The sequence below is a fragment of the Hippocampus bargibanti genome, linkage group LG06 (genome assembly GCF_051943395.1).
Source record: "Hippocampus bargibanti isolate YZ-2025 linkage group LG06, ASM5194339v1, whole genome shotgun sequence".
NCBI lineage: Eukaryota > Metazoa > Chordata > Actinopteri > Syngnathiformes > Syngnathidae > Hippocampus > Hippocampus bargibanti.
In genome coordinates, this window is record NC_142739.1 from 27,377,738 (window position 1) to 27,401,469 (window position 23,732).

The 23,732-nt window shown below is 38.7% G+C and overlaps 3 protein-coding genes and 1 long non-coding RNA gene across 6 annotated transcripts in view; 2 read left to right on the forward strand and 2 right to left on the reverse strand.

The window, feature by feature from the left end:
- The window catches only part of bcam (basal cell adhesion molecule (Lutheran blood group)), a 70,718-nt gene extending 66,439 nt beyond the window's left edge, over positions 1–4,279 (forward strand). For all 3 annotated transcript variants that reach the window (XM_088998206.1, XM_088998207.1, XM_088998208.1), the window contains 2 exons: positions 257–356; positions 2,200–4,279. In XM_088998206.1, the coding sequence (XP_088854332.1) occupies positions 257–356 (100 nt within the window). In that variant the 3' untranslated portion in view covers positions 2,200–4,279. The remainder of the gene's footprint in view (positions 1–256; positions 357–2,199) is intronic.
- Positions 4,280–8,394: 4,115 nt separating this feature from the next.
- The window catches only part of LOC148897061 (uncharacterized), a 34,000-nt gene continuing 18,662 nt past the window's right edge, over positions 8,395–23,732 (forward strand). The window contains exon 1 of the long non-coding RNA XR_016115251.1: positions 8,395–8,680. This is a non-coding gene — a long non-coding RNA (uncharacterized LOC148897061). The remainder of the gene's footprint in view (positions 8,681–23,732) is intronic.
- On the reverse strand, positions 13,531–16,580 carry apoc2 (apolipoprotein C2). The gene is made up of 4 exons (XM_088999293.1): positions 16,492–16,580; positions 16,217–16,278; positions 14,865–15,024; positions 13,531–14,790 (listed from the first exon to the last, which is right to left on the reverse strand). Exons 2-4 carry the CDS (start codon positions 16,263–16,265, stop codon positions 14,700–14,702), a joined length of 300 nt encoding a protein of 99 aa, XP_088855419.1. The 5' UTR covers positions 16,266–16,278; positions 16,492–16,580; the 3' UTR covers positions 13,531–14,699.
- On the reverse strand, positions 20,335–22,486 carry apoa2 (apolipoprotein A-II). Its single transcript, XM_088999280.1, has 4 exons — positions 22,373–22,486; positions 22,068–22,112; positions 20,727–20,958; positions 20,335–20,635 (listed from the first exon to the last, which is right to left on the reverse strand). Exons 2-4 carry the CDS (start codon positions 22,108–22,110, stop codon positions 20,479–20,481), a joined length of 432 nt encoding a protein of 143 aa, XP_088855406.1. The 5' UTR covers positions 22,111–22,112; positions 22,373–22,486; the 3' UTR covers positions 20,335–20,478.

Sequence of the window (23,732 nt, forward strand, 5' to 3'; positions counted from 1 at the left end):
TAGTTGTTAGCTTAACTTCATTAGCGTCGACTTGTTTTTGGCGTTTGTGTAATATTTTTATTTATGTATGTATTTATTTATTTTTACATCTCTTGTAGTAATTCAAGTGACTTGGGTGTAAGTGATACTCCACGTGTGTAGGTGGCGCTCTAGGCTAATAAACTATTTGCTTTAATCAATATTGGATGATGTTTTTTTTTTTGTTTGTTTGTTTATATGTATATAATTGTTTTTTCTCTCCTGCAACCCCCTTCAGGGCGGACGCAGAAGTGAACAATGACATCGTAGTGGAAATGAAGACGGACAAGGCCAACGAAGAAGCCGGTCTCCTTCACAAAAGACCACCTGCAAAATAGGTGAGTGCCCAGATTATTTTTATATTATTATTTTTATATTAACTCAGTCACTGCCATACTATGTGCAAAAATGTGTCCACTCCAGTGCCAGGGTTTTTGTCATTTTCAATCAAATTCCAGGACTCACAGAATACTGAGTTTTAGGACTACATACACATGCAATGCAGCGTAAGAAACCTGAGACTGAGAAACAAAAGTTAATTCCTAAGTTATATGGGTCTAGAGTTATCTGAGCTTGAAATGGGGGCGGCTGTACAAAAGGCAAATACTACCCCCTTGTGGAAAGAAAAAACATTGCCAGAGGTCTGACAAACATTTTATCAGCAACCCTCCGCCTGAAAAACCAAAACCTGAGCAAATTTGGGAATGGCGCTCCACATCATATTTTCAATTCCCGAATAAATTTGGGATTGGCAGTGAATGAGTTATTATAATATAATATGTATTTATGTGTATTTTTTGTTATTTATTTATTTATGTTTGTGCTAATTTCAACTCATATCTTCACTGTGTTATTGCTCAGCCCAAAGCCATATGTAATTTTAAAAAATGGGGCTGTGTTGAAGTGAGGGTGAGGAACTTCATTTAATGAGCCCATGGATTTTTGTCTTTACTGTATGACAAGTTCTAATAAAGACAGAAGGAACAATCTGCAAATTCCAAATGAAAATTGCAGCCCTCCCCCACCCTCCAGTACTTTGTTGAAGTGAGGGTGAGGAACTTCATTTAATGAGCCCATGGACTTTTTGTCTTTACTGTATGACGAGTTATAGTAAAGATAGAAAGAACCATCTGCAAATCGGAAAATGAAAATTGCACCCCCCTCCCCCACCCTCCAGTACTTTGTTGAAGTGAGGGTGAGGAGCTTCATTTAATGAGGCTATGGACTTTTTGTCTTTACTGTATGACGAGTTATAGTAAAGATAGAAAGAACCATCTGCAAATCGGAAAATGAAAATTGCACCCCCCTCCCCCACCCTCCAGTACTTTGTTGAAGTGAGGGTGAGGAGCTTCATTTAATGAGGCTATGGACTTTTTGTCTTTACTGTATGACGAGTTATAGTAAAGACAGAAATAACCATCTGCAAATCGCAAAATGAAAATTGCACCCCCCTTCCCCACCCTCCAGTACTTTGTTGAAGTGAGGGTGAGGAGCTTCATTTAATGAGGCTATGGACTTTTTGTCTTTACTGTATGACGAGTTATAGTAAAGACAGAAATAACCATCTGCAAATCGCAAAATGAAAATTGCACCCCCCCCCCACCCTCCAGTACTTTGTTGAAGTGAGGGTGAGGAGCTTCATTTAATGAGGCTATGGACTTTTTGTCTTTACTGTATGACGAGTTATAGTAAAGACAGAAAGAACCATCTGCAAATCGGAAAATGAAAATTGCACCCCCCTCCCCCACCCTCCAGTACTTTGTTGAAGTGAGGGTGAGGAGCTTCATTTAATGAGGCTATGGACTTTTTGTCTTTACTGTATGACGAGTTCGAGTGAAGACAGCAGGAAGTATCTGCAAATCCAAAATGAAAATTGCACCCCCCCCCCACCCCTATCCCAGTCAGATTGAAAACATCAACGCTGCAGCTCGGCAGGCAACGATAGCCCGCATTCCAAAATGCCGTTCGCGCATGTCAGCCATCTTGTCAAACTCATGACAACGGCTCGTTGGTTGGTGATTGACAGCCGACTGGCACGCTCTTACGTTACGGTCATGTGGTCCCTTTTATAATGTCAATCTAAGCGAAATAACATCTGCACGTCGTCTCGCTGTCATTTTGAAGACGACCGTGTTGCTTTTTGACGTTCACAAGGCTTTTTTTTTTTCTTCTTTCCCGCAGTGATGAACAAGTGCGGTAGATGGACCAAGGGAAGAAGCTTGACAGTGATGAAGAAAAAAAAAAATCCACAAAAAAAAAACAAAACAGCACCAATTTTTATCCACTACCCCCCCCACCCGACCTCCCCCTTACACCTCTCCAATTCACTCTGCATGTACGACATCACTAAAGGACGCTTTCGTGAACCAATCACAGCTTTTGGTGGACAGTTGTGAAATAGCGATGCATCAAAAGTATATGCATCAGTGACTTTATTCTCAGAATTCTAAGAATATTCTCAGAATTCTGAAAATAAAGTGAGAATTCTGAGAATAAAGTCAGAATTCTCACTTTAAAGAAGGTTGGAAAGATTCTCATTTTAAAGTGAGAATTAGTTAGAATTGTCACTTTAAAGTTAGAAATTCTGACTTTATTCTCAGAATTCTGACTTTACAGTGAGAATTCTCACTTTATTCTCAGAATTCTCACTTTAAAGTCAGAATTCTGAGAATAAAGTCAGATTTATCACTTTAAAGTGAGAATTCTGACTAATTCTCACTTTAAAATGAGAATCTTTCCAACCTTCTTTTTTTCTTCAGTGGCCCTAAACCTCTTCCGTATTTACTGCTGTATATATATTTTTTTTTATGTCACAGCAGCAAACGGGGAAGGAATCAGATTTTTTTTTTTCTGGGGGGGGGGGGGGGTTAATGCTGGATGTTTTTTTTTTGTCACAGCAGTAAACCAGGGAATTAATCTGTTTTTTTTTCTAGGGGGGGTCTTACTGCTGAATGTTGTTTTATTTTTTTTATTATCATTTTTTTACACCAGCAAATCGGGGATGGGATCTGATTTAGTTTTTCTTTTTCTGGGGAGGTGGCCTTTGACTTTTGTTGTACACTGGAACTAATGGCCTTGAGTAATACAAAAAAAGGGTCACTTCGATCCATGATGTGATTTTGTATTTCAGTGTTTGTCGACTGATCTAGACTGTTAGCAAAGCTTCTCGCGGCAGGCTTGAATATTGAGTGTTCTCGTTTTATTCACTGTTTTATATCCAATTATGTGCTTGTTGCTTCCTTTTTTTGTTGTGTGTGTGTCAAGTTTGGGACTACTGAGTTGTAATTTGTTTTCTTTTTGTTTTCTCTTTAAAGGACAACCGACATCTCCGGACAAGTTGTGTCAATAATTTGTCAATTGGCTTCAAATGACTTCTACTGAGTGTATTTTAATAAGATTCCACCGCATATGGCTATATTTTACATTTTAAGACTCGCGCTGAATATTACGGAAGTCTTGTTTTTGAGTTGGTGACGAGTCCGTACGTGACGTCACTGAAGGAACGCCCCTGACCGAAAAAAGGACACATTGTAGCAGTCCTTCCATCACGTCAATGCATTTTGCTGTACTTTGGTCTGAAAACGTCATGTAGGACCAAAAAGAGGCAGAAGAGGGCGACAAAGCTCCATGTAAGTAATTAATCAGCCTGTGGAAACGGGCTGATTAATTCCTTACACAGCTTTGTCGCCATTTTCTGCCTTTTTTGGGTGAGACATTTCCCACCCCTGATGCCTCAAAATGACAGAATAAATTATTTAATCAATTGCAAACATGTATGCTTTCTTCTTCAGAACTAGTTGAATCATATTCATAACTGGATGTGTAACAAGAAAGCATATTCTCCGAATCTGAAGCCATTGTTTTGATTCTCCAGCAAGGCAAGATGTCTTGCCGTGACACCACGAACATGGGGGCGGGACCTTTGAAACTGGCCACTTCCGGTTTCAAATTGAAGTATTTTTTAGACACTTTAAGTCATTTTTATTGGTGTTTTGCATTTGACTACAAATATCATACTGCGTGTTTTGGGTATTTTAGATGCTATAAAACGTTTTTCTGATGTCAGTTAGGAAACAAAAAAAGGTGACGTCGGTTGTCCTTTAAAGGAATATTATTTGGATGAGATTCTCCGTACTTTACTACTTTGGACTGTAAACTGTATATTTTGTGGTACGCTCATGTGGTGTGTTGATGTATCATGTTTTTGTTTTTGTATTTTGTTTCAGCTGTTTAGAATTCATAATGAAAAAAAAACACCCAATTGTGTTTTGTGGTCATTCAAAAATCATACAAAAAATAAGTTCCTTGTAATGGATGATATTTTGCGATTGATTTTTTAAAACTGAGACGTTCTCATGGTTGACGCCGTCAACATTCTTGTGACCGTTCAAATAGCCTCTCTCGCTTTAAAAGCTCCCATCACAAAAGCGCAAATAGAAGCGAGCTGGAGCTGAGAGACCCTAAACCTCAAAAACTGTTCTTTGAATTTCCACCTCCATGTTGAATTCCTACGCCCGTGACATTGCAGCTTGGCTGGGTGGACAGCGGCCATTTTCTAGCGACAACAAAAAAGATTATCGAGCAGCAGTCTGTAGGTAAGCAGAGCTGCGGGATTCTCATTTGTCTCTTTGTGTTATTAGGGTTAACCTCTGCACTTTTCTGAAAAGTGGCACGTCCTTCCATGTTTGGTAAAAAATTCAATTTGGATTGATCTGTGGTACTGATGCCAATGCATGCGCCACATGAACAGATCCAACAACTGGATTCAGGGAGATATTGTTATATGTATCGATGAGAAGGTTTCTTCAGCCGTCATCTGTACTTCTTTGAAAATGTCGGACATTTCGCTTCTTATCCAAGAGGCTTCGTCAGCGAACATTTTTTTTGATGGTAGTTTTGGCCCTATATATATATATCCCTACTGTCCAGATGTGGCGTTGCCAGACTGCTATAATTGCCCCCTGGTCACTGCTATTGTCCTGCCTGAGTATGGGGTCTACAACTGGCCCCATTGCCCCATTTGCTCTGGTATCACCTCATCAGCATAACTAAGCCTATGTTGCCTAAGAAGTCGGTTGTAGGAACGATCCAAATTGAACCTCACCCCACCATTGCGATTTAGTGAAGGGTTTTGCTGTTTTATGAAAATAGCTTCTTTTACTCCCCTTTCAAACCATCTATTTTTTGACGAAGCCTCTTGGATAAGAAGCGAAACGTCCGACACCTTCAAAGAAGTACAGATGACGGCTGAAGAAACCTTCTCAGCGATGGATGGACCACTCCTGTACAAGAGCTTACACAGACGTATTGTTATATGCACTGTGTAAAACTATGCAATATTACTTAATTCATATAAAAATAATATTTTGGGGTGGGGGCTCAAAAAAAAAACATTTTATTTTCGTTTGAATTATTTTTTTTCTTCCATAAAATACTTTGTGAACCTTGGATGGGGAAGGATGTGGAAATAATGACCTGAAATGCATCATTCTGTGGCTTTGAGATGAAGTGCTGCCCCCCATCTATCTCTTCGGAATGATGCATTCAACTATTCAGAAGAATGAATCCAATGTCCTTCACTTCCTCATAAACCCTCGGTAAGTACTTGAATGCCTTTTCACCTTGTTACTGTCCATTTTGGTGAGGAATGACAACCGACCGGAACCCTGGGGGGAGCTTCTGTGTCAATATTAGTGACCCCAGTTCATCTTTACAAAGTTCACACAGAAAAAAAAGGAACCTGACAAAGAAGACGAGATTAACGGCGGGCAGCGTGCAAAGTCTAGACAATAATGGATGGACGGATGCAAAAGAAAAAAAGATGCAGCAAGGGGAAAAAGAGAAGTGCATCTTGTTATGATGTCATAAATCTGGATTGTCCACTCTGATTGAAACAAATGCGAGCTCTGAGGAAATAAAGGAGAGAAGAATGACAAAGCGCTTCTTTTATTAATGTCTTTATCTGCCTCCGTGCTATACTTTCATATCCTGTGTGGGTGTGCGTGTGTTCTTTCCAGCAGCATGCTGAATTATTATTACCATCAAGCCCTGCTCGGATAGGGATCACACAGTTCTGATAATCGCGAAAGTCCAAATTGAATGAATACCCATTGAAATGAATGGTCAAAAAAATAAAACCGAACCTAAACATTTTTTTTAAATAAGGTGTAAAACTTTCAGTATATGTGAGAAGAAAGGGGTAAAACACAGATATCTTAAAAATAAAATTGGAAATACGAACAATATAAAAGTACAATTTCAACAGTGAAACGTCATCACGTCTTAAATTGACGAACAATTCCCAGCTGAGGTTGCGACCGACGAGATGGAGCAAACCATTCAGGTGGGACTGCAGCTACATCATATAATCACTATTTACATCAACTATAAACGCCGGAGAATAAACTAATGTAAAAAAGAAATCACTCTTCTTAATATAGCGCCACTTGATCGATAACTCCTATCTCAGACCAAATCAAGTGTAAAATTGCTATTTGAGCCACCCCCCCCCCAGCCCTGTTCTCGCGTCTCCGCGTGGCTCAGTCCTCGAGTTTTTTTTTAATTTTGTCTTAGCTCCGCCCCCCGTGGATGATCAAATTGGTGAGTAAAGTGCTAGCTGTTTGCTGAAATGTTTGCTATCAAATTTACAAACAACAACAATTTGTTCTTATCATTTTGTTGTTTTGAGAAGCCAACAGACCTTTTTATTTGTAGTAGTAGTTGATTTCCATTGTTTATGCCCTTGGGAGGAAAAAAAACGAATACGATTTCTGCAGTTATCGTGGTGCTGAAAAACAACCAAGATAAGTGAGCATTCCACAGTCAAGGTTAAGGTTATGATGGACTTTTTAAATTGTATTTATTTTTAACGCCTCCCCCAACTTTTTTGTGGATTATTAAAAACGTTACCTTTTGTCTTTTTTTTTTACACTTTGGTTCTGTATAGTATTTTTGATGCTGGTTATGAAAACAGTTGGTAAATCTTGCCCAGTTTGTTCAGCAAAACAATTAGTGTCGACCAGTAAAGAGTCAATAATCCTTTTATCAATAAAAAGAATTAATAATTCGAATGGACTCAATTCTGATGGGTTTTCAGCAAACGTTATTCTATGATTTAATGCGAAAGGATACGCTTTTCTGTCAACTTGAGGCTTCGCCAATGGGATGTGTCGTTCGCGAACGAGCCGGTTGTTAGAGCCGGCTCTCTCACGTGAAAACGGACACCGGCTCCTATTAGGGAGAATCTCCAAGCGCTCCGTTTACCCCCCCCCCCCTCCTCCTCCCCACTTGTCGCGAAATAGTCATTGTCCAATAAACTGTTACCAGAGGTATTCAAGCTTCTAAGGCAAGGTTTATATTCACTATCAGCCGTTGAACTAGACATTTGGGGTGTAACACTTGAAAATGAATGCAAATGTGGATACAAACATCTTTACGACGACGACTGTCTCAGCAAGTCTCGTAACAGTGTCATTGAAATCCCACAGCTCTATCGCATCGCGAGAATACCCGTTTCACCCTGTAGAATAGCCCACAACGGCTTAAAAAAGACGAGTATACACGTATGTATGTGTTTTTGAAGGTAAGGTGTCAAACATGTATGCTCGTCCACGACTGAAAAACAATATTTTTAAAACGTTTATACGCGTTTCTGCCGGGGAAGGGGAACTGACATATGTGCTAGGTGGCTAGAATAACATCCATTGCATGACTTCATTTGAAAACTCCGGTCTAAATTGTCCTTATCTGTCACGTCGATTTGGTTGTCTATGTCGCTCACATTATGTCGCCATTGAATATTTCTGGAACGAGATTTTCGATTCAACATTGATATGGTTTACGCCAAATCAAATAAATTATCTTTTTTTAACCTTAAGATTAGCTAAATCGAGCTTCATGTGTAAATACAATAATTTAGCATTTCACAAGAATTGAGTTACAAAATTAATGTCAATTTTGTTCAAAGTTAATGTCAAAAAGGATTTAGAAGTAAACGGAGAATGCTCTAGAACTTTCATATTTACACTAGATTTTTTTTATATGGCCTTTGTCTTGCCTCTTTCTTGACTCCCAAAAGTCCTATTCTTATCCTGGTCTGGAATAGCGTGATCTTAAGCACAACTTCAAAATACCCCCACGCCCCAACACACACACACATCTATGCTTTATGGTATGTATGTGTTGGCCAAGACTTTGACCTTAGACCTCATTGAAATACTTGAAAAAAAATCCAATTCACCCATCTTGACCTCCACTGTGATTTACAGTGTCAGGGGGGGGATAAGTGAGCTGTCGGGATTTGAGGGGCTAACATTCCTAGCTAATTGTGGTGTGTGTGTATATGTGTGTCCCCTCAACAACCTCATCCATTGTGTGCTTGTAACTGCTTGATACTTGAGATTTTTATAACTGTATCTCATGACATTCAAAGTGAAATTAAAAAAAAAATAAAGGAGTGCAATCTCTTTGCATTATACCAAGTATTCCCCATTAGATGATCATATGCTCATCCATAAATTAGTTAATTGTTTTCCCTGATAAACGATTTGTAATGACCATCATCACTCTCTACAGGACTGCACTGGCACAGGAAACGGGTATCGTTGCACCGCTCCAGCTGGTTGACCCCTCGTTTGATTGTTTCGTGGCAGACTTGGCAGAGGTAAGCTTCAAAAGTTGCTGTTCAGTCATTCGTTAGCGGAAAAGTGCGATAACATCTCGAGACAAACAACTTGTACCGACTGTTTGCGAACTGACGATCGTTATCAATCACACCCTTTGCGTTGCGATTATCGATTGACTCAGCGCATTTTTAATCCGTTTGAGGTCTTTCCGAGTTGACGATTTAAGCACTGACGGCGTCTGACACACTTGTTTTTTTTTTGAAGTGAGATAAGTCTGAAATCAAACAACAATCTATTTAATCTCCTGCAAAGCTGACGTTTGATTTAGAACATGCACTCTATGGCGGGGCAAGCTGCACTTTGTCTTTGTCTATTTATGGACGTCATCATGATAAAAGCATTCACTTTGTCGTGGTTTGGGAATTGTCAATAACTGATTACCGTCGAAAAGAAACGTGTCGTCACGCAGCCCGGCCAGGTTTTTAATGCCCTACCAAGCATCTTTGGATTTATCATCGTCCAAAATACTTACATTTATTTATTTATGTATTTATGTATGTATTTATTTGGTTTTATTTGTTTATTTTATTTTTATTTAATGATGTATGTATTTATGTATGTATTTATTTGGTTTTATTTATTTATGTGTTTATTTGGTTTTATTTATTTATTTATTTGTGTATTTATTTTTATCGCCACTGGAGGCCATTATTATAATACAAATACATGAATTTGTAATTTGTAATTTGTTGCTTCTCTTTAGAAACCACTCGCATATTTTGTTTTGTGTACATTTTCTATTTAGCTATGAAAAAAATATAACCTACCATATTTACCACATTATTTTGGAATTTGATTCATACATTGGGCGCACCGCATTACAAAACGTAATGGACAAAGCATCCACTAGATGGAGCGACGTTGTAGGAGATGACAACAGAACAGTTTTTAACTCATTCACTGCCTGACAATGTGCAAAAATGTGTCCACTCTAGTGCCAGGGTTTTTGTCATTGTCACTTGAATTCCAGGACCCACGGAATATTGAGTTTTAGGACTACATAAACTTTCAATTTAGCTTAAGAAACCTTAAACCAGGGGTGTCAAAGTCATTTTTTTGCCGCGGGCTAGATTGTAGTGATGGTTTCCTCTCGAGGGGCGTGATGAATTTGGGGAACCCATTAGAATGTTTAAATCCCTTCAAATATTATATATAGAGCACACAGCAAATTAATGAATAACTCGTTTTCAAATCTGGAGTCAAGAATAATGACTTTTATTGTGGTTGACATCCAAAAATATGAAATTTTGGCTCAGATTTTAGCAATCATCATGGAATTTAACAAGTTTGATTTGCTTTCGCGGGCCGAAAAAAAATGATGTGGCGGGCCGGATTTGTCCCGCGGGCCTTGACTTTGACACCTGTGCCTTAGACTGTCATCTTTCATCAGAAAAAAATAGTTAATTCCCAAGTTATATGGGTCTAGAGTTATCTGAGCTTGAAATGGGGGCGACTGTATAAAATACAACTTCGCACATTGGTTTTAAGGCGCGTTGTGAGCTTTTAAGAAAATGGAAGGCGTTGAGGTGTGCCTTTTCGTGCGGAAAATACGGTACTGTTACTTCGAGGCTAGATTGACTTACAGTCAGATGTTATCATATGTAGTTTTTTTTTTTTGCGTGGCCTCCTAATTTGAAATTGAATACAATCTCTTCCATGGATTCACCTCTCATTACCCCATAAGATTGTGTATTACCCACCCTCCCACCTCACCTCGCTTTTGTAGTGATTAGGCCAGTATCATAAAAGCTCTTCAGGATAAATTATCTTGTCCTGATGAACCGCCGGTCTCCCCGGAACGACGTCGGAGACACTCGGCGTGATTGGCGTGGCCCTGCGTGATCTCGCGCAAGCTGTTAGTTAGCCCGGCGATGGCACATGTACGCTAACGAAAAAGCCGCTTTACGAACGAGCTGTCAGCCGTGATGGGAAAACGCTAAATTTAGGAATGGCATGATTTTATTTTGTTATTTTTTTTATCGTGTGAGTGACTGAAAAAAAGATTTCGTCGAGTGGGAGTCGAACTTGTTTCTTGAATCCTATCAGGCCGCCTAAATCCTCGAGGCCACCGAGGTCGTTTTATCTTTGCGACTTGTTTTGCCAGAGTTCCGTTCGAGTGTGAGTGGGAGCTCCAGAGGGGTCATCATCATCGTCTGACATTCCAAATCGAGAGAATTAAAGAACTAAAGAACTAACCCCCACTCGCCCTTTCTCCTAGCCCAAATAAATCACCTCCTCATTTGGAGATGGCAGAGCAAGGAGCCCCCCACTCTCCAAAGCATATAAATCCTTCCTAGATGGATGACTGTGTAAAAAAATAAAAAATAAAATAAATATAAATAAGTAAATAAATAAGAAAACTAATAAATATTTAAATAAATTGATGCATAATCTGAGACATACATACATACATACATACATACATACATACATACATACATACATACATACATACATACATACATACAATAAATAAATACATACATACATACATACATACATACATACATGCATGCATGCACACATAATCCATAAACAAATTGATGCATAAATAGATAAATAAATAGAGAAATACATGACTAAATAAATGAATAGACTGACAAATACTAAATACATAAATAAGTAAATACATACATACATACATACATACATACATACATACATACATACATACATGTGCGTGCATGCATGCACACATAATTCATAAACAAATTGATGCATAAATAGATAAATACATGACTAAATAAATGAATAGACTGACAAATAATAAATACATAAATAAGTAAATAAATAAATTGATGAATAAACAGATAAATAAATAGATAAATACATAACTAAATAAACGAATCGACAGATAACTAACTAACTAAATAAAATGATGCACAAACAGATAAATGAATAGATGAATAAATACATTACTAAAATGAATAAACAGCCAAATAAATAAATAAATAAATAGATCAATAAATCAATAGACTGACAAATAACAAATAAATGAATAAATAAATAACTAAATACACAAATAAGTAAATAAATACATAAATTGATGAAGAAACAGATAAATAAATAGATAAATGCAGAACTAACTAAATGAATAGAGAGGTAAATAAATAAATAACATGATGCATAAATACATGAATTGATAAATACATTGATGCATAAATATAAATAAATACATAACTAAATAAATTAATAGACAAATAATAAATAAATACATACATACATAGATACGCACGCACGCACACACAAACACACATCCTGTGACTGTAAAGTGTCTTTGAGAGTTTTGAAAGGCACTTATAAATTAAATGTATTATTATTATTATTATTGTTATTATTATTATTATTATACATACATGGGGGGGTCACTTAACACACCTCCACACCACAACATAATTGCCCGGGATAAACATTCGGGTGCGCGCTTGATATACGCAACCAAATTCCAATCCATCAAATTAGTGGCAGTCAGAAGGAATGAGCGGGCCTGAGAGTGCAATCAAAACACGGCGGGCGCTTGTGGCAACACGTCAATTAACATCACACCAGTCTTCCCAAAGTGGCGTCGACAACTTCGTCAAAGCTCACTTGCCTTCCTTACCCCCTCCCGACTTGTCCCCCCCAGCCGTGGAGGAGAAGGACAACAGATGGCCTCCTCGTTTCCACACTCTTGGTGGATGACGGCCACAGCTGCCAAGCACTCTCCATGCGCTCTTGTACTCGATATGGTCATTCGATATTCACGTCTTGACGGCAGTGGTGCGTTTCTGTCAGCGCACAAGACACCGTGGATCAAAAAACATGGAGATGAATTAGAAGTGTGGGACAACACCACCAGCAGAAGCGAGCATCAGGCGCGCTTGTTTTGAGAGAACTCGAAAAGCTGTATTTGCCTGCCCTCTAGTGGCCTTTTGTGGTCATGCAACGTACCATTTTTTTTAATCTTGGCTACGCTGGTGATAAAATTGTTCGTGTTCGATCACCCCAACAAACAAAAGGCCTCCTTTCAAGCAAAAGCACAAGATGTGTTTTGTGGTTCATGAAAAAATATCATCAAAAAGAAAACGCAAGAATTCAAATGTTATTGTGTTCATGGCCCAATAATGTTTTCCCCTCCATTTTGTTCTCCATTATGGAACAAATAAAGGTTTTCTTATTTTTATTGTTATTTTTTATTTTAGTGTTATTTTTATAAAAGTAGTTCAGGACACTGTTTGATAAATATAAAAGCACTCTAAGCATCTCGCCTTCTGACCCCCCCCCCCCCCCCCCAAAAAAAAAAAAAAAAAAATCCACTTCTGTAATAAAAGCACAAGATGTAGTTTCACCCTTCCTGACCGGAGCCGCTTAATAAGTCGAGGACAAATTGGGCAATTTCGCAGCCATCCCTCCCGCCGCTGATCCACAATAGCGGTGACCATTTACTTCAACTCATTTCGTTTGGCGTTAGCCAATCAAAAGTGCCGAATTAAGTGATCGTTACGCAACGCGTGCTATTCCAGATTGAGGTTTGTATGTCAAGTCAAGCACGACCATTCCGGTTTCGCCTTGTTGACCCGCCCGCTCACCCTAACTTCCACATAGAGCTGTCTATGTGGCTAGCTATCTTGCTAGCTATCTGTTGGCTATTTATTAGCTATCTACTAGCTGGCTAGCTCGCTTTCTATCTGTGTTTTTAATAGTGACATTCAGTGTATTAGCTAACTATCTAGCTGGCTAGCTATTAGCTATGGAGCTGTCTAGGTGGCTAGCTATCACTTTTCGTCATTTTTTTGTTTCTTAACTGACATCAGAAAAACGTTTTATAGCATCTAAAATACCCAAAACACGCAGTATGATATTTTTATTAAAATGCAAAACATCAATAACAATGACTTAGTGTCCAAAATCTGCAAAAATTTGAGCTGCGAATTGGGCATTTTCAGAAGGTCCCGCCCCCAGTTCGTGACGGAACGCCAAGACGTCTTTCATTGCTGGAGAATCAAAACAATGGCTTCAGATTCGGAGAATATGCTTTTTTGTTACACATCCAGTTATGAATATGATTCAAATAGTTCTGAAGAGGAAAGCATCAATGTTTGCAATCGATTAAAGAATTTATTCCGTGCCATTTTGAGGCAACATTGGGGGGAAATGTATCACCCAAAAAGAGTCAGAAAATGGCGTCCAGGCTCCTGTGAGGACTTAATCAGCCCATTTCCACAGGCTGATAAATTCCTTCCATGGAGCTTGGTCGCCCTCTTCTCGCAGCTTTTTGGTGCAACACGAGGTTTTCAGACCAAACAAGTACAGCAAAATACATTGACGTGATGGAAGGACTGCTACAATGTCTTTTTTCGGTCAGGGGCGTTCCTTTAGTGACGTCACATACGCGGATTCGTCACCAACTCAAAAACAAGACTTCCTGAATATTCAGCGTGAGTCTTAAAACATAAAATATAGCTATATGCGGTGGAATCTTATTAAAATACGCTCAGTAGAAGTCATGTGAAGCCATTTTACAAATTATGGACACAACTTGTCCAAAGACGTCGGTTGTCCTTCAAGCTCTAAGGTGCCCAATGATCAGTTAGATCCTGATTTTAGCACTTTTCAAAACAATCAAAACTGCTGCTATTTTGCCAATGCAATAATTTCTCAAACATACACTTCATCATCGCATTTTGTTTGGTCACCTAAAAATCTGAGGCTTGTTCCAATAGTGACTTTCCACCTACGCCTTTTGATTCTTTCAAGTCAGAAGTAATCAAATGTGCCATTTTTTGGGGGGGGGTGGGGGTATAAATACTTTTAATATTTCAAGACATGTCAAATGAGGTTGATTTTGTGTGACGGGCCACAACGGGGGTAAAGGTTCACTCGGTTATCTCATTTCAAGCCACGCTAGGGAATATTTATCGTTGCTGCTGTTGTCCCGGCTGTTTACTTTCTTCAAGCCATTTTAGTCCGTTTTCATTCCAGCAGTTGTGGGTTTTGGGTCAGGCCGGTTCTTCGGGTCTACTGTTGACCCGTAAACAGATAGTAGAGCTGGTCCTGTGCGATGCTGTTGTAGGTGCTCAAAATGGTGGTGGTTTCCGTGTAAAAACTCCTGCAGAGACAAATTATTTGTGTACGTTTCCTCATCCCCTCGGAAACATTTAAAAGCCCATCGCGACATCTTACTTGGCTTTCTCCTCCAGCTTCAGGCCCTTGATGGTTTCCACGTAATTGGAGATGGTGTCGACCGCATCGCTGTAGTAAGACTTGATTGTGTTGCAGAGCGTGGAGAGCGGGCCCCCTTCCTCATTCTTGATCTGCCTCGGCTTTCGGAAGCCTTCGGCGCCTGCATGTGAAGAGAGAGATTTTAATTCAAAAGGTGAAAGGTGGCTGTTCTCGATACAGCGAGTGTGCATTGGAACCTTGCAAGTCTAATGCCCATAAAGTTGTGATATTAGTCGCACATTTTATTTTTCTACTTCTTTCATTCCTTTCATCTTCCTTTCATAACTTTGCTTCTGTGTAATGTAAATTTCTCCACAGCGAGACCAATAAAGGCGAATAGAATCCGATCCCAGTCCAAACCATTATCCATGTTGCCAAGTCAGTTTTTAGCGATTGTTTTGCTGTATATTATTTTTTTTGTATGATACAAATTCCAAAAGAAAATATCTCGAGGATTTTTACATTACAACTTGCACTTTTTTTTTCCTTTGGGGGGTGGATAAATAAATAAATACACAAATAAATAAATAAATAAATAGTCTTCTTTTCCTTTCGGCCTTTTCCTTTAGAATCAATGTCCTCCATCTATCCCGGTTTTGTGCATCCTCTTCTCTCACATTACATAAATAAGCAAATGACTAAATAAATGATTAAGTAAATACATGACGGAATAAATGACCAAATAAAGGACTAAAGTATTAAATAAATGATGTCATGAATAAATGACTTAATAAATCCTAAAATAAATGATTAAATAAATAAATAAATGCCAAAATGACTAAATAAATGATTAAATACATGATTAAATAAATGATTAAATGAATGACTAAGTAAATAATTGGACAAAAGATTGCCTAAATAAATGATTAAATAAGTGACTAAATAAGTGATTAAGTAAATAAATAGACAAAAGAATGACTAAATAAATTGCCAAATAAATTATGAAACAATTATTAAATAAATAAATACATGTTAATTAATGATTTAACATAAAACATTTTTGTTGACTTTTTTTCATCTCAACTTTATGGCCTTTTTTTTTTGTCCTACAAAATAGTGAGCTCATCGTTTCCTCTGGGATTGTGTGAGTTAACATGGTCTTCCTGCTTTTATTCGTATGATGCACATAAATGACATAATCAAAACATTGCCTTAAAAAGTTTCCTCCTTCCTATTTTTCCATTCTAATATTTGCAGAGTTGAAACTTTGAGATTGTTTTTTTTTTCGTCTTCTTTCTCATTCATCTTATTTCCGGTATATGCGTTATATAAATCCATATGTATTATCTTACGACTAAAGATTGTCCACTTACTGACAGCAAGGAGTGCAAAGAGCACAGTCACAACCAACAGCTTGTTCATGATGATGACGTAGCTGCAAAACAACAATCCATATTTTACCATCATATCCACTAGATGGCGACATTGCCCATGTTTTAGTGTCCCCTTCGCATTCAAGCAACCGGATTCGCTTTTTTTTCTCGTCGATATAATATTACCCCAAAATAATAATAATAATAATAATAAATAAAAACCCTCCCTTAGGTAAACATGCCAAATCAACTCAAATAAATGTCATAATACTCACTGTATTCCCCTCCGGAAGTGTAATGAGAAAAAATGGGATTGGCTCCTCAACCGGCCTAGTCCGTTTATATAGCGGCGACGACGTGTTGACTTGTCGCTTCCGGAGTCAAAGTGCGAGCTGGCGGGGGGGTGATATACCTGTGTTTTTGTCGAACCCCCCTCCTCCTCCTCCCTTGAGACTTTGTTAGTCCGTACTGCGTGGCATGGCGTGTTGATTGAAACACGCTATCTCGTTCCAATAAATCAACGGTGAGTTGGTGTGAAAAGTAGCAATGTTTTTGTTTTATTGTGATGGGGACGGAGAGATCGGGGGGGGGGGGGTGTTCGTTGCGTCACCCGAACACGGTTTGAACAAACGGGCGATGTTGCATGCATCCCACTTGAGATATGCCACATGCCAAATTACGCCCCCTGGTCGCCCCCCACCTCAGCCCTGAAACGTCTTTGTCATCAAGGCTGTGTTGCATTGACGACTTGTCTCGACGTGTCCAGTCAAAGGTGGACTCTAGACTAAAGGCTCCGACTTAAACACGTCACCCGAGGTCCTTTTCAGTGAGGAAAATGTGGAGGTCAGCTAGATTTTTTTTTTTTCTGGTCTGTTTCTTGAGCTAGCATGGCTACAGCACCCCCCGCCCCAAATAGTTTGTAAATGCATTTTAAAATATCAAGTATAATACTGGAGGGGCTTAATTTGGGCTATATAGATTACGGCTGGGGAAATATTACTCAACCAGTGGCGGAGCTTGAAATCTGCTTCAAAATAATAGATAGGCCCCCCACACTCACACAGCCGAAATTATTTTATCCCCCTACATTTTCACCTGTTCTCCATAATGGTTTATTTATTTGTATGTTCATTTATTTACTTTTGATCAATGTTTCATATATGTTAAGTTTCATAATAAAAATAATACATTTCATTTATAAGCGCCTTTCAAAACTCTCAAGGTCACTTTACAGTCACAGGATAAGCTTTTCTGTGTGTGAGTAGCGGCAGCCACACGCGCCAGCGTTCACTCAACCCGGAAGTAACTCAAATAGATAGAACGCTAGCTAGCTAATAGATACAATCTTCTTTTCCTTTAGGCTTTTCCAATAATAATAATAATACATTTCATTTATAACCTTTCAAAACTCTCAAAGTCACTTATTCTTTCCACCTGCTTGCTGTCTCGCCGCATAACAGTATTATTACAGATAGCTAAATGATAGCAAGCTAGATAGCTCGTGAGCCAGCTAGACAGCTAATAGATAGCTAAAAGAAATCAAATCAGGAGATGTTCGTACTTGCGGCATAATTGTGATGCATGTTAAAATAATGTGAGCATTACAAAAGTGTCAATTAGAAGTAAATAAAACACAAAACATATTTTCATTGTTTATTTATACATTCAATTAGTATAAACATGTATTTTGTTTTCGACATTTTCTTTTGTTTCCCCTTATGAATGAACTGCCTGTATTGTGTCAATAGTTGCTTTATGAAGTCAGTACATGTATTGTGGTCAAAATAGGGAGTCCAACAAAATTGTGACATTTAACATGTATGGTGTTTTCTCAACAATTTGTGTGAACAGAAAAGGGGGGGGGGTTAAAGTGCACGTTCCCATTCTTAGTCTAAATACTCCCACAATACGTAATCAACAATCTGCAAAGTTTCAACATTAAGTTAAACATCTACCATTGGTCGATTTGCAATGATTTTTTTTTTATTTATTGGCATTTTTTTTATGCTGAAAGCGGAGATTTTACAGCCTGTTGTGTTGATGATGCAAGCCTAGTAATAACAATGGACTACTGACTGTTTTCCATTGGATGCAGGGAAAATTTAAATATGTGGAGGGGCATTATTTTATTATTTCTAATTAAATAAGTAACTCACTCACAAATTTATTTGGGAATTGAAAATATGACAGAGCGCCACTCCCGAATTTGTTTGTTTTTACTTGTTTGGCTTCCAATAAAGCGCCGGTCAGACCTCTGGCAATTGTTTTTAACTTTTCCATAAAGGGACAGCATTTCCGTTTTTTCCCATATGAGCGCTTTTTTCCAGCTTCAGCTGCTGTTCAAGCGCTATATCAACCAATATGTATGTATTGCATTGTATTTTGGACCGCTTCCCTCATTTCAAGCTCATATAACTCCAGACCCATATAATTTAGGAATTAACTGTTTTTGTTGATGAAAGAAAAGGGTTTTAAGGTTTCTTGCGCTTCGGATTGGATTGGATTGGCTGTACCTTTATTTGTCTCGCAGTGGAGAAATTTACATTTCACGTCAGCAAAGTTATGAATGGAAGAGGAAAGGAAAGAGAAGTAGAAAAGCAGAATACAGGAGCTGCTGGAAAGGCAGCCACTGTTGCGGCGCTAACTAAATAACAAATAACATGACAACACAAAGACACATTCTTGAGCACTTGCTGAACCCTCTTTGTGACATGAAGCAGTTCTATATGAAAGTTTCGCTGTCCTCATTGTCTTTTATTTTAGAAAGGCGAAACATAAGACAATTAGAGATTATGGACAGGATTATGGACAATTGTTTTGTAATGTCTTTAATCATGTTTTTGTGCAAAAAAATGATTTAATATAAAGACGGTGTCCCCGGGAAACGGCAAAAGAGGATGGAGCTGGATGCCATGAAGTTAATAGACGTAACATCCGATTTACGACTGGTGCGAGTTACGACCACGTGCACTTACAACCACGACCGCCAGACCCTTTTTTTTTTAAATTCTACGGCTGGGACCGCTACGGTGGCAACGTTGTTGAGATCTGCAGCGTGTTTGCGATGCATTCGGTGGAATAAAGACTCGAGATGGTCCTGCTTGTTTAGAGCGTATGCGTGGGAAGCCCTGCGTATTTGGGTCAGCAGAATGACACAGTAATAAAAATCGATAATATGAAATATAAAATGATAAAAATGACACTAAAAGTTATAAGATCCATAATTGAACTGTAAGCTGTTTGGTATATACAGTAAAGTCTCGTTATAGCGATATCGGATATATCGATAGTCCCGGTTATATCGATACTATTTCTATGCACGCGCGGAGAAAATTACATGCAAACAGGGTCGGATATATCGATAGTCCCGGTTATATCGATATTTTTTCGGACTCCCTTGAATATCGATATAACGAGACTTTACTGTAATAGTATTCGATGGAAAACGTTCTTTAGATTTCTATCTATTTGAGTTACTTACGGGTTGAGTGGACGCTGGCGCGTGTGGCTGCCGCTGCTCACCCACAGAAAATCTTATCCTGTGACCATAAAGTGACCTTGAGAGTTTTGAAAGGCACTTAGAAATGAAATGTATTCTTGTTCTTCTTTTTCTTCTTTTTTTCTTCTTTTTTCTTCTTTTTTGTCTTCTTTTTTTCTTTTTCTTTACCATTTTCTTTTTCTTCTCTTTCTTCTTTTTTTCCTTCATCTTCTTATTATTATCATTATTATCATTATTAGATCATTATTATTATAAAAACAACAGATTGACATCGTCTACTATTCTGTCGTATAAACTTCGCGTCGGCCATTTTGAATGCTTTTCGATTTACGACTGTTTGACTTACGACCGTATTGTTGAAACGGAACCCGGTCGTAACTTGGGTGTTACCTGTACTAATAACTGATAACAAAAAAAAAAAAAAAAAATCAACTCATGTATTTACGTTTCAGTAAATAAAATCGTGATTCATATTAAACAAACACTTTCCAACCATGATTTGTTTTTATTCCTTTTCGTTTTATTGCACACACTCACAGACATAAACATACACACTCGTACCACGACTACTTTGGGTGTACCAAACACAAACATGGTGCATACATTTGATGTGGATGGCGTTGGTGACTTTTTTTAATGATGCTGTTAAAAAAAAGGAGGAAAAAAAACAACAGTCGCTACTCGGTACTTCCCCGGGGTTTGAAGTGATGCGCGGTCTCCATCAGGCGCACCTGGTTTATTAAAATTTATATATATCTTTTTTTTACTGGGAAGGCATGAACGTATCCAGGTAAACTTGGATGTTTTTGATGGCGCTGTCCAGGTACTGGCCAATATGTGGGCGCAGGTAGTGTCCGTACACACCCAGGACGGATTTGCGGGCCTTCTCCACCAGGGGGCTGACCTCATTCACCAAGCCGCTAGAACAATAAGACAAAAGCAATGAGTGCAAGTTGCCCCTAAAGAAAAAAAATCAGATAAAAGTTGCACAAAAAAAAAAAAAACACTCACCTGCCAACCTTGACGATGGCCTGGAGTTCAGGTTTGTTTTGCAGATTCTCCACCATGTCTTTGTTCTGCTGGCTTTGAACGCTTTCTCCCAATTCGGTAATGACGGGGGCGGCGGCGGCGTAAATCTTGCCGTAAGCGTTCACCAGACGCCTGTAGAAGAGGCCCTTCAGGCTGTTGTATTTATCCACAAGTTCCTGATCGGGCTCGGGAACATCACAGAGGCTCATGGAGACTGGATATGAGTAGGGGGGGGGGAAGCAGGTTTAAATTAATCACTGCCAGACGATGTGCAAAAAATGTGTCCACTCTAATGCCAGGGTTTTTGTCATTGTCACTTGAATTCCAGGACCCACAGAATATTGAGCTTTAGGACGACAGATACGTAAGCAACCTTAGACTCTTCTTTCATCAGAAAAAAAAGTTAATTTCCAAGTTATATGGGTCTGGAGTTATATGAGCTTGAAATGAGGCTGGCTGTACAAAATACAATACGATACAAAATACAACAATATGTTTATATATGCCATTTATATACAGTAAAGTCTCGTTATATTGATATCGGATATATCGATAGTCCCGGTTATATCGATACTATTTCTATGCACGCACGGAGAAAATTACATGCAAACAGGGTCGGATATATCGATAGTCCCGGTTATATCGATATTTTTTCGGACTCCCTCGAATATCGATAGAACGAGACTTTACTGTAATTGTATTATAATTGTTTACATAATTGTATTATAATTGTATTTATTTATTATTGTATCTATGCTTGTCTGACTGTAAAGTGTCCTTAAGAGCTTTGAAAGGCGCTTGAAATAAAATGTATTATTATTATTATTGTTATTATATGATTTATATAGCGCTTTGTTACAGCCGAAGCTGTAACAAAGCGCTACCATCAACAAAAGGCAAATGCTGACCTCTGGTGGAAGTGATAAAACATTGCCGGAGGTCTGACTAGCGCTTTATCGGCAAGAATAACCAAAACTTGGAACAAAATCAGGAATGGCGCTGGCGCTCTACGTCATATTTTCATTTCCCGAATATTTTCGGGAATGGGAGTGAATTCGTGAATTGACGTTCGAAAAAGTTGCATCGACACACTTTTTCCGATTAAAAAAAAAAATTGGATTTCAATTTGAGCAGAAATATTAAAAATTAGCTTTGCACACGATATTTTTATCATACTCAAAAGCATAATTTTTCTAATCCAAATGAACACATCTGCTCAATCCTACACAATTCTTACACTTCGGTAGAATCAGAATAACTACGGTGGCCCATAAAGGTCAAAAACTCATCGTTTACGACCTGATCTGTCACGTCTTTTCTTACCCTGCAGAGCCAGGATCAGGGCGATGGCGTATTTAGTGTTCATATCTGTAAGAAGAAGAAAAACGCTACGTGAATCAAAACATGCACATATTTGACATTTTTTAATAGATGTAAAATATGAACATATTTTACATATGTAAAATATGTAAAACTTTATACCATATTTGCTTTGTAAATTGGATAAAACGCATGAATAAAATACCAAAAAAATTGATGGCTTGTTTAATTTTTTTTTCATAATTTTTATAAATATTTTTTTTAAAATAATAAAAAAAACAATTATTAGTATTATTCTTTTTTTTTACCTGCAATTGTTTGCGTCTGGATCCCAGAAGTGACAGTCTGCTCTGGAAGTGAGTTGTCTGCAACTGGGAGCTCACATCTGGACCAGATGATATAGGGGGGAGACTGCAAGCACACGTCATCAGGACACACACACACACACACACACACACACACACACACACACACACACACACACACACACACACACACACCAGGGCGCCCACAGACACGCACACATCACCTAAACAAAGTCCAGTGTACATGTTCTTTGCTTGAAACCCCAATGGCGTCTTGCGAAACGGGCCTCCATGTCACGCATCTGCTGTGGCGTATGTTTTATGATGCACCCGGGGACCCGTCTGATAGCGTAGCTTGTACGTATGTCTTCCTCTAAAGTTTGCTTGTAAAACTGCCCCCCCCTCCCCGCCGTCTCCCCCCATGTCGATTAGATTATCTTGCCTTTGAGGTTACGAGCGAGGTGGTTGTCGGTCTAGACGCCACCTCGTTGACCTTTTGCAGAGTCCATGTTGGATTTGTGCAGTGACCTTTTGTCCCGTTTTTTTTATTTTGGGGTGGGGGAGGTGTCAGATAATTCTTGAACCTAGCGAGAATGTTCATTTGGGATCATCAGCAAGATGCTAACCAATGAGATTCAAATATGATTCGCAATGGTGGTATCATCGCTAAATTTTGAACGTGGTCTTCCTTAGCAGACCGTCGCTAAACCTTAGCACATGGTTCATGAAAATCGATTAGTGGTAGTAAAGGTAAAACAAACACTGTGGGGGTGGGGGTCAAAGGGGTTGGGGGCAATTCCGTCCGCATTATGCTTTCCTTGTGTATTGCCACTCTGCGTTGTTGTGTGCGACTGAATGTTTGTTAAGAGGGGATCAGGTTTACCTCGGTTTACACTTGTGAACGCCACATAGTTCGTGCAGCAGCAAAATCATTTAGGGTCACAGCACAAGTGTGCTCATTCGGTGACCCCCCGTTTTTCCATGCGTTTTGTTTCTTATTAACTCATTTGCTGCCAGATGATGTGCAAAAAAATATGTCCACTCCAGTGCCAGGGTTTTTGTCATTGTCACTCAAAATCCAGGACCCACAGAATATTGAGTTTTAGGACGACATAAACATTCAATTCCGTGTAAGAAACCTTCGACTCTCTTGTTTCATCAGAAAAAAAACTTAATTCCTAAGTTATATGGGTTTGGAGTTATCTGAGCTTGAAATAAGGGCAGCTGTCCAAAATACAATACAATACATATTGGTTTATATAGCGCTTTAACAACATCTGAAGCTGTAACAAAGCGCTAACATGGACAAAAGGCAAATTCTGCCCCCTCGTGGCTGGGAAAAAAACATCACCAGAGGTGAAGG